General features: G+C 38.5%; 1 protein-coding gene across 1 annotated transcript in view; it reads left to right on the top strand.

Moving 5' to 3' along the window:
- The window catches only part of ITPR2 (inositol 1,4,5-trisphosphate receptor type 2), a 547,001-nt gene that overhangs the window by 116,315 nt on the left and 418,720 nt on the right, over positions 1-11,966 (top strand). The window contains exon 9 of the mRNA XM_007446283.1: positions 2,360-2,455. Coding sequence (XP_007446345.1) covers positions 2,360-2,455 — 96 coding nt within the window. The remainder of the gene's footprint in view (positions 1-2,359; positions 2,456-11,966) is intronic.

The raw sequence follows: 11,966 nt of genomic DNA, 5'->3' as shown, positions 1-11,966 counted from the left end.
AAAAGTCAGATAGCAACTTACCTACACAGTGAGTTCCCTGCATTTCACGTGTCTCTGTCTATTTAATGTTTGGTTCTAAGTCTGTTAAAAGGAGTTTTGAATCTCTCCTCTTATATATTTACCATTAGTTTTATAGCTTTTGCTGTAATCGTACCTCTGCACTGAAATCCTTTCCAACAAAATGCGTGGTTGGAAATGCTGCATCCCATTGAGCAGTCAGCTTGGAGAGAGTGAATAGATTATTCAGTAATTTTGAGACAATGTCTTGGATTCATTTAAGCTTCCTTCTCCATGGTGGATTTCTCTAAAATTATTCGCCTTTTCATATAACTTGATGTAAAAGCTTTCTAGTATGATTACATGTTAAAGCATTACCAGTTTATATTTGTGGTAGGTTTATTTCTGCAGTACTATGGGACGTTTCTGTATTGTGTGCTGCATCAGCCAGGCTTCAGTCAGGAAGCCTGAGCATCAGGTGTTTCAAGCAGAGAGGTATTTAATACAGGAAATTAGGTTTCAACGTTGTTGGAAGGACTGGGTGGGAGAAAGTGGGATGGGGAATGTGGTCTTATCTGAAAATCTGACAGTTCCAGAAGCCGCTCCTCCCCATGGGAGCCTGCACAAGGCAGCTGCCACCACCTTTACTGGAGCCCTAGGAGGATCCTCTCTTTCACTTTCCTCTGCTTCCCGCCCCTGTGCTACCGGGGAGCACTTTGAAGGGCAGGGATGCTCCTGAGTGTCGTACACAATATCTAGCCTATGCTGAACTCTCCTGTGAATTGCAGGATATTTAATGTCTTGGCTACTGCCCATTGATGCCACTAGCATCCCTCCAAAATCATTGTGATAAATGAAAACACCCTCCCTTCCCTATCTGCAAATTGTCCCCTAGGGAGCTGTACTACTGTTGCTAGACCCGCTGGTGTGTATGACAGGAGTTCTTAGTCTGTGATTCATGGTGAGCTTCAAGTTATTTGTTAACCTCTAGCAGTGGTATACAAAAGGTGTGTGTGCGTGTGTGTGTATGTGAGACAACCACTAGATTTGATCAGATTTTTAAAGATATCTATGCCTCTCGCAAAGGAGTAAGAATTCAAACGTTGACAAGGTCACAGTAGCTGGTGGGATTAGCAAAGCGTTGGTGGTAGAAGGTCGATGTGAGAACTGAGCGTTGAAGGATGGGCAGGTGTTTGGCTACAGGGGGAGCATTTTTGTAAGACTTCACCCACTTCGAAGTATTTTCATCATTACCTCATTGAGCTTTTGGAGTAGCAGAAGACATAGGAGCTGGAGTCTAGCAAAAGGCATTAGAAAGTCCTGTACGTTAGCACCCAGAATTTGATGCTGGGGTTGGAGGCAAACAGTATGAACGAGAAGGAGGCAAAGAGTATGAATCTATTGGAGACTAGTGGGAACTTATCTGAGCACTCTAATATGTGTTATGATATTTAACCTTCACAACAATCCTATGAATTAAACCCACTTGGTACATGAAGAAGCAGGCTTGAAGATGTTACTTGCTGTGATGATACCGTAGTAACTGGTGGAGCTGGGACTCATAAACAGTCGTCTTTGGACTGGAAAACCTGAGCTTTGCTACAACACCGAAGCCACCTGTCGTAAGTGACAGTTGCAGACCCCACTTTCATTCTCAGTGAGCCTAGTGGCTCAGCATCTGCAGCAAGACAGGTTTCTAGGGCAGGTATCAAAGGACATGGTGTTAGTAAACAGGCAACACATGGAAAGGGCCAGGAAGTAAGTTAATCCAGACCTCCAGGCCTTGGCGTTTATGGTTCTCTCTGCATGGAATGATCTCTTCCAGTCTCTCTGCATGACTATCTCATTCTTATCCACCAGAGTGCCCATGCTGATGGCAGTATCGATAGAAAGTAGCCTACTCGAGGTACCCAATCATGCACTCTATTTAGCTCCTCCTGGCACTTGCCAAATCTTATTCATTGAAAGCTCTGGTCTTATTCATTACTGCGGTCCCTACTGCCTAGAAGAGTACCTGACACATGGTAGGCAACAGATTCATTCATAATCTGTTGAATGAATGAATAACAAATGTGGGGAAACCCCACAGTACAGTTTTGGCCCGGGAAACATGTCTTTTGAAGTAAGGCATCTGTATTTGCAGCTGTGAGGTGTGAGAATCATGCAAGCCCAGTGAGTTAATTGTGTAATTACTCATTTATGGGGAATTTTGTTTTTCTGCCACACTGTCCTCCTGAAACGTATATTAGATCTGACAAGTTTAGCATGAACAGGCGGGCACCCCATGTAAACTGTTGGCACTTGCTGGCCAGGAACATGCATGTCTTTTAGCCATTATTTTTGTTTCTCTTTTTGTCTGTAGGTAGTTCATCATGACCCATGCCGTGGAGGTGCAGGACAATGGAACAGCTTGTTCAGGTTTAAACATCTTGCAACCGGGAACTATTTAGCTGCAGAGGTAAGACTAATGGATATAGTGCTGTTAAATCTCTGATTCTGAAATAGTGGAACAGGCAATACAGAAGATGTTGTATTTGAAGAAACAGTTATTATGCACATTTCATTATTGCCTGTCGTGTTCTGGATTGGCATGTCCGTTGTTCTCAAAATGTAAATATTAGTTAAAACCTTAAAATAATTTTTGTCTTGAAAATGAAAACAGCAGCAACCACAACAACAGAACTGTGTGGTTAGTTTGCTGTAGGGGCATCTGGAAGGGGGTATCTGATTTGCATCTGTGTGGGATGCATCCTGAGATTTGCTATTTAGCTTCACTCTTTCAGAATGTCTGTGTTGGAGCCGTGATCAGCGCATAGTCGATGTGGTGTAGTCTAGATAGTTTCTGGTTGATCGTCTGTGGCTATTCTTTTACTGGTGGGTGGCTTTCGTTGTTCAGACCATTGGAGAGGAAAGGGTTTTTTCCTTGAGATACTGCACTGTCCTAAAACTGTCAATAAAAATGGTGAAAACTTAGAAGGGTCTTTTCTTTCTCCACTAAATGCATGTTGACAATCAGAATGAAGGGTAGGTAGATACAATAGTACAGATGTTTTAGCAATGATTTAATTAGAGTTTGGTTATCTGGTTTAAAACTAATTTTGAAAATATTTGATTTATTTTTTTCATTTAGTTTTTCTTAAATCTTTTTTGTGATTGAAGTCTGGTTGATTTACAATATTATGTTAGTTTCACGTGTACAGCAAAGTGATTCAGTTATACATACATATATATATATGTATCTACTTATATTCTTTTTTCAATTCTTTTCCATTATAGATTATTACAAGATATTGAATATAGTTCCCTGTGCTATACAGTAAATCCTGTTGTTTATCTATTTTATATATGGTAGTGTATAGAAAATATGTTTTCAGATGTATGAAAATGTCCATTCATTCTACTCTCCTCAACTCTGTTTTTCAATTTAGAGTTTCTTCTGGGATTCTAAACCATAATTTGGTGTTGGAATTTGTAGTATTACTAAAAATTTGTATAAACATGCTGACCCCAGTCTAAGCTGGAACTCAACCCTATTACTCTCTCCATCATGTTAATCTGTGATGATTTTCTTTATAATACTTCCCACGATCTCACTTATTGTAAATTTTATTTTTTTGACTTTCTCTGTCATAATGGACTCTCCCTGAAGGCAGGGATTATTTATTTTGTAACATCACCACTGTTCCCAGCACCCATGACAGTGCCTGGTATTTCGAAAGCATTTGGTAAATAATTTTTGAATGAGTGAATATGATGAAGCTATTCAGGCTTCTCTAAGCTTAGAGAATGGGAAGAAGAAAATTTCGGGATTTGTATCTGAGAGGCATTTGGAGCCATACTTGGGCAAATTAATCTGTCTAAACTCCCATTTCCTCCTCTGGAAAATGGGGATAATCACAATATTTGTATAATAAGACTATTAAGAGAATGAAATGAGGTGAAGTGCTTGGCATCATGTGTGACCATGGTAAGCATCCAAGAAGGGATGCCAGCATGATTAATTTTATAATATGATAAGTAGAGATTGTTCTTACTTTTATAAATATCTGACTCAATTTTAATGAGTCTGCTTGACTAAATGAAATAGAGCCTCGCAATTTATGGGCTCTTTGTACCATAAATGTTTTGAAGTAACTGTTTTGGAAAAGTAACCCTTTGAAAAATTAAGCAGTAAGGTAAGAGAATCTTGTCTAAAATAAGAATTAGAAAAGTCTGCTAGATGTCCTATAAAAGATTAGAAATTAGGATTAAAATTCTTTTGGTGATAGGGAGGCACTCAAGAGCAACGCACCTTTGGTAGAGGGGGCCAGGGAGGTACAAGGAAGGACAGCTGCTTGGTGGACGAGTAAGGCAGTTGGGGAAGAGTGGGAAGCGTGTTCAGGCAATGAGGACGAGGAGGTATGTGGCATCGTACATTTCCTATGGATAATTCATCTATCACACGTAAGATGCGTGTGACTTTAGAAGTGGTGCTAGAAGGTGGGAAGGGAGTGCTGGGGCCAGAAATGTAGGGCAGCTGTTTTTTTCTGGCCATGGATATTAAGCCAAGGAGAATGGGTTTTTTTTTTTTTTTTTTTTTTTTTTTTTTTTTTTTTTTTTTTTTTTTTTTTTTTTTTTTTTTTTTTTTTTTTTTTTTTTTTTTTTTTTTTTTTTTTTTTTTTTTTTTTTTGCAGGACGCAGGCCTCTCACTGCTGTGGGCTCTCCTGCTGCAGAGCACAGGCTCCGGACGCGCAGGCTCAGCGTCCATGGCTCACGGGCCCAGCCGCTCCGCGGCACGTGGGATCTTCCCGGACCGGGGCCCGAACCCGTGTCCCCTGCATCGGCAGGCGGACCCTCAACCACTGCACCACCAGGGAAGCCCCAAGGGGAATGGATTTTATGTGTAACTTAAAGAGCAGTGTTCTAAATAATTTGTGTTCAAAACAGACCACTCCAGAGTGGCACTGTCCAATGTGGTAGTCACGAGCCACACATTGGTTATTTAAATTAAAGTTAATATTCTTAAAATTTAGTAAAATTAGAAAGACTGGCAGCCTGAGAAGTCATAGAAGCAACTGGAAAATCAAATGGGCTTAGTCACAGATGCCAGGCAAGGGAAGATAAGAGTTTCAGCAAGGGGGGATGCTACCTAAAAGGTCAAGAACAAAATGTCTTTACAATATTTGGCAAGAACGGGGCCATCTGTGACTTCACTGAGAGCATTTTTAATGGAAACCGGAATGCAGGGGGTGGAGGAAGGGATGAGGAAATCAGGAAGCAGAAAGAAGTGCCGACTGAGTTTTCATATAATGACTGTGAAGGGGGAGAAATATTAATAAAAGGAGAGTAAGAGTCCAATTAGACTTTTATGAAGCAGTTTTAGAAAAAGTAAGGTGGGTGAGTTGTTTTTATATTAAAGGGAAGGACCTATCACAGGGCAGGATTTGGTGGCGTCTTTTCCACTCTCAGCACAACCGATTTATAATTTAAAATATTAATTTAAGGTGCTTGAGGCGCCCCTGGTAAATTGGATGATGTAATTCTTGAATTGCCTTTGAGTTTATGGTGTTTATATTGGCCAGTGTGGCAAAGAGGGCCTAGATAAACAAACATTAAATGACATACAAATAAAAAAAAAAAAAAAAAAAAAAAAAAAAAAAAAAAAGAGGGCCTAGAGTAATGGGAAGAAAAGTCCCAGGTAGACCGCTCACAATCTCTCTGCCTGTAAGCAAATAGTTAACCTCTCTGAATTTCAGTTCCCTTGTGTGTAAAAAAGGTGATAATATATATTACATGGGATTTTTTGGAATTAAAGAATATCTTGTGAATTTTCAGCACCTTATACATAAAAGGTATTCAGTAAGTGTTAAGTCCCTTCACTTCCACTGGGAGGAAGGAGACAGAAATTATGTAGTAGTGTTTATTATTATTATTTTAAAATTTATTTTTATTATTTTTGTTTTCCAGAACTGGCATTTCTTTGTCAATCAGATAACTTAATGGGGAAAAACGTTGAGAGGCTCACCACTGACTACCTTGTGCCTAGAACAGTGTCTGATATTTAATTTATATTCAGTAAATATTGGATAGTCTAATGAATGAATCATAGAGACAATCAGGTACACATCCAATCATTTCACTTTACAGAAAAGGAAACCACATCCAGTCATTTCACTTTACGGAAAAGGAAACCCAGACTCAAAGAGGTGATTTATTTTGTCTGAAGTTAAAAAACAAGATTAATGATAGTATCCAGGCTGAATGCTACACTTGCCTTGCTTCATCCGTACCAGTGGTTCTCAGCTGAGGGTGATCTTGTCCCTAGGGGATATTTGGCAATGTCTGGAGACATTTTTATTGTCACTGTTGGGGAGAGGTGGCTACTGGCATCTAGTGGGTAGAGGCTAGGGATGCAGCTAAACACCCTATCATGTGCAGGACACACCCCACAACAAAGAATTATCTGGCCCCAAATGCCAGTAGTGCCAATGTTGAGAAACCCTGATCTCCATTATACTGAAATTACACAATCTTTTATTGACAGTCTACTAGGTGGAAGCACTACTTTGTTATTGTGAAAAACACAAAGATGATTAACATTTTATCCTTGTTCTTTAAGAATTTGCAATCTAGAGGAGAATTAGATTAACTCATCACTAGGACATCTCTTTTGCAATTGTTTCCAGCATACATAAACATCTGAGATAACTGGTTTTGTGTAATGTTTACATTATTAACATCTATAGAAGACCATGATAAATCTCACAGTAAGTTTAAAGGGCTGCAACCTGAAGTGTAAACATATGTGAGAAAAAAACACCTAAAATCTTTACTTATACTTCCTTAACATGATATTCTATTTAACCAGTACTTACTGGGTGTCTAAGTTATTCAGAAAAATGTAATAAGCTTATTGTTTGTTTAGAAATGAAGGGGGAACTAACTAAATAAAATTAGACCATTCGTATGATGAAGATTCTGTAGTCTAACTATAGAGACAAAGCACATAAATTGCAAGCTCTTCAAGAATAGCACCATATTTTGTGTGTGTATATGTGTGTGAATTGTGGAAAACATCTAGGAATTAGGACAGTGATATAACACTGTTTAGATTTTATTCTCTAAGTTACTAAAGTGAACCAACATTTAGAAATGGACCCTTATTCAATTTGAATATCTCCAACAGTATTGTCTTAGGGAATTCAAGGTTTATTTTTGAGTAATATGCAGTGCTAGAAACTCATGGACAAAATGTGGAACAAAGTATTTAATTATGAATTAGGTAATCAGGGCATTTGTGGCTGCACCAGATAATGCATTACAGTACTGTATTATTAGGCTGTCTTCCTATAATGTCAGTTTCTGTGGGCTATACAAGAAATTAGGTGACATGAGGGGAAAGTAAACAGTCATGTATTTTTGCTTTTAATATACAGGACAGTTTTGCTTTTAATGTCAGCACACTCTGCCATTTTGCTATAGATCTTTTTCTTGTATCACCTTATTGGTTCAGGAGAGTTCACAACCATGTCTGTGGGGCAGAAAGTAAATTGATCATATTTTGAATAGGATAATATGGGAGCCTTAGTAAATAGTTCTACAGCCATGGGGAGAATGATAAATCAAATATCATATTTTCTGATCTGCTACATTTTCTTTCTTTGGATATCATTAAAGCAATAACTTTTGATGATCCTTTACAAAACAAGGTGGAGGGACTAGTGCAAAATAATTTTGTTAAAGATTTTATACTTGCCCTTTTAAAGACTGCTAGCTTATTTGTTTGTAGATAGTCCGGACTTCCACCAGATGGCAGTAAACACCTATTTCCTAACTATACAGTAGTCTTTGGCTTTAATTAATTAGGAAAAAACTTTGTACTCAAGAACCTGTACATTAGCATAGAATCTTATGCATATTAGGGCTGTAGTTTAAAATATCCCAATGTTTAGTTCTCTATCAAATGTACCAGCCATAGTATATGAAAAGGAACTCTCTCACTCTCTTTCTCTCTCTCTCTCTATACACACACACATATATCACACACATATATATACATACATGTACAATATTTATATATAATAGAGGAATATACATACCAGACCCTATACACATGTATAAATATATATCAAAATAGAAATGATGCCTGGCACATATAAGCATCCAGTAAAGGTTATTTTTCCCTTCTTTTCTTTTCTAGACCTAACAGCATAATAGGTTGCCTCTGAAATGCCTGGTCATTCGAAAGAGGAACATATAATTATTTACAAATCCACATGTAATGGTTTTATAACCTCAATGGTATATATAATAAAAATTGATCAAAAGACATTTCATTATAAAAAAGTAAATTTTTTTTTTTACGAAAATGAACAAAAATTATGGACTTACAACTTGTGGTCTGCTCCTTGCTATTGTTAGAGGAACAGTTACAGCTGTCTTTAATTTGCTAGGTGGTTCAACCATGACTTTCTCTCTCTAGGTGTTCATGATGTTACTCTCTCTCTCTCTCTCTCTCTCTCTCTCTCTCTCTCCGCCGCTTTTCTATTCTGATTTAGTCACACTCTCTACCTGACTTCATTCTGGTCCTTTTTGGCCTCTTAAATGAGGACTCCCTTCAGAGCTTAGGGGTGGCTGTTTGCTGTTTCTCTTCTCTGTCACTCACTTCCGTGGCTGCAGTGGGTCGTGACTTCGATCTCAGGTATCCCACTGCCATTGAAACTCAATAATCATATCTAAGATGGAACTGTTTTCCCACAGAGAGTGAATTTTCTTAGCTCTGGGTTAAAAACTTGGGAGTCACGATAAACGTGTTTTTCTCTCTCAGTTTATGCATTCAGGTTCTTCTGACTCTGCCTCTGCAAAATCTTTCGCATCTGCTTTCTCCTTTCCATTTCAGCATTGATATCGTTGGGGCTCTGCCACCTCTTACGTGAACCCCACACTTGGTTACTTTGCTTCTTTCATCATCTGTCTCTGTCTCCTACTAATTATGGCCAAGTGAGGATTTTTAATGCACTGTTTCTGCAGACATTTTCCCAGTGATATTCAAAATCTTTCTGAAGATGCAAACCCTTTAGCCTGTGGCAAAAAGCCCCGTTGGCCCGGCCTCTTCCTACCTTGGATCACACCAGTACTCATTATGGAGGTGGGAGGGAAGTTATATGCTATCAGAACTAAAAGATACAGCTTTGGAGCCCTCAGACCTGTGCTTCTGAATAACCCTGCCGCTCGCCAGCAGTGTGACTTTGCATAGGGTACTTCACTTGATGCCTCCTCTGGAAAATGGGGCTAAGGGTCCCTTCTAATAGGATAATTGTATGGGGAAATGAATGAACTTTAAAAGCATATAAAAAGTATTCCGTAAATGACATTTATGGGTCTTCTCTCATCAAGGCTCATTTTCTCACCTATTTGACATTGGCTTCGCCTGCACTGCCTGTCCTCTTTACCCCTTCTTCCTTCTTTTTTTTTTTCTTGCAGTTTTAGTTTTTATTTTCTTTTTTAACTTTTATTTTATATTGGAGTGTAGCTGATTTACAATGTGGTGTTAGTTTCAGGTGTACAGCAAAGTGATTTAGTTATACATATACCTATTCTTTTTCAGATTGTTTTCCCATATAGGTTATTACAGAGTATTGAGCAGAGTTCCCTGTGCTATCCAGTAGGTCCTTGTTGAGAATCAATTTTCTATAATCTTTCCTTCTCTCCCAGTCATCTTGAATAATTCTACCTATCCTTCAAGGCTTCGCTCATATGCTACCTTCTCCATGAATAATTCTTCAATAAATGTGCCCACCACAGATCCCTCCTTATTCTGACCTATATTATTTATAAATTATGCATTCCTGTCTTATATCTCTTGCCACATTCTATTTTGTATTACCGCTAACTGTATTTATGTCTTCTCTTCCCTCCTAGATTGTAAGGTCTTGTGGTCAGGGACCATATTCTCTTTGTCTTTGCTAAAATACTGTATGCCACCATGCTTTGTCCATTATAGATGTTCTGTTAATACTTATTGATTAAATGATTGAGTAGCATATTAGATCTCTCTCTCTCCAATGCCAGATTTATAACTTATTTTTTAACGTAAGGAAATGTTTCCTTTAAAGCCCCAAAAGATTCAGGAACCTCCACATCACTATGTCTTTTTTTCCCCATCTTTAGAAATGTATTTTTTGGATTCATCCTTAGTCTAATTACTTAATTACTGTGGTTATTGTGGTTAGAGTAGGAAATCAGCAGTATAATTGAAACATATATTAAAGTGTATATTTCCTTGGCCTTTGGTTAATACTGGTGAATTTATGTAGCCATAGATTTGTTTGGGTGCTTCCTCTTCCTCTTCCTCTTCCTCTTCCTCTTCCTCCTTCCTCGTCTTCCTGTTCTTCTCCTTCTTCTCATTATTATTATTATCACTTTAATGAATTTACTGAAGCAATAATCTTATTTGTTTTTAAATATTTTTTTAAAAAATTTATCTATTTGGCTGCGTCAGGTCTTAGTTGCGGCACGCGGGATCTTTCATTGCGGTGCCCAGGCTTCTCTCTAGTTGTGGCCTGCGGGCTTAGTTGCCCAGCAGCACTTGGGATCTTAGTTCCCCGACCAGGGATCGAACCCACGTCCCCGGCATTGGAAGGCGGATTCTTAACCACTGGACCACGAGGGAAGTCCCTGAAATAATAATTTTATATAAAAAAGGCCACATTGCAGCCTGTGAGACACAAGATGAGGCGAAATCTAACTGATCGGCACCGTCTTTAGTATTATTGCCAAAGACATGAATATATAAAATTTAATGACATGTAATTAGTATGATTAGGCTTTAGTCATAGGCTTTTCTCTTTTACAGATGAGGACCCTGATTCCATGGAGGTTAGGTGACCTTTCCTAAGGCCCTTGGCATTTCCTTCCAGACCAGTCTGGTATCTGGTTCCACACACATCCCTCAGGAAATGAACTGGGTGATCCTAAAAGGGTGAAATGTGTGAGGACAATTTTAGAAAGTAACATTGTCTTAAGGTAGAATATGACCTATGTCTTAAAGGGCGTACATGACTCCTGTTTGACTTAGGTATGTTAATTCCTGTTTCTGTACACATTATAGTTATGGATATGTCATGGCTTCCAGCATGAAGTTAATATACTTTACAGTGTCTTTAACCAACTAGTCTAAATGCTTACTGAATGACAGCTTTGACCATAGGTATATCCTGGTTAAGCATGTTACATATCTTTTGAATATAATTTAGCTATAATTTTAGTATGTATTTTTTGATTTAAAAAAAAAGTCTGAATTCTTCAAACTGAAGACAAAAGAATATAACACAGTGATCCTTTTTTTTTTTTTTTAAGTCATTTTATTTTATTTTTATTTGGCTGCACCACATGGCATGTGGGAATCCTAGTTCCCCGACAAGGGATCGAACCTCGGCCCTGGCAGTGAAAGCGCCAATTCCTAACCAGTGGACCGCCAGGGAATTCCCTAAAACAGTGGTCCTTGAGTAAAAGAGCTAAATAAACCCCTTCTGTGCACTATGCTGACCTTTCATCACTACTGAGTAAAAGTGTGTCTTTTTGAGTTTGGTTAATCAGTAGACAGGAGGCCAGTTAAGTCACTGTCTTTTCACTTTCTACCTTTCACTGTTGGACTCCAAAAGCAGGAATAATACTGTTTTGGGACTGATTCGTTTATTCATAATTCAAGGGAATTTAAGGAGCCTGAGGTATGCATCTCCATAGAAAAATAAAATTCAGCCTCAGATCTCCCCAATTGCTGGCCTAGCACCAACAGGCAACTTGTAACTGGATTCCTGTTTTATCATACCTCCCCCACCCCCATTGTCTGTCTGCTCTGAAAATTGAAAAACTGCTGTCCAGTGGCTCTTGGACTTGGTTCTGCCTTCCAGCCACTCCTCTCCCTTATTCCCCCACTCACTTTCCGATTTGTTTAACTATTTGTTTAACCACAGTTTAGTTTTGTCTGT

Source organism: Lipotes vexillifer, unplaced genomic scaffold (genome assembly GCF_000442215.2).
Source record: "Lipotes vexillifer unplaced genomic scaffold, Lipotes_vexillifer_v1.1 scaffold477, whole genome shotgun sequence".
In the NCBI taxonomy this organism is placed as follows: Eukaryota; Metazoa; Chordata; class Mammalia; order Artiodactyla; family Lipotidae; genus Lipotes; species Lipotes vexillifer.
Note: the sequence above shows the minus strand (reverse complement) of the source record. Positions and strands in the feature narration are given on the sequence as shown.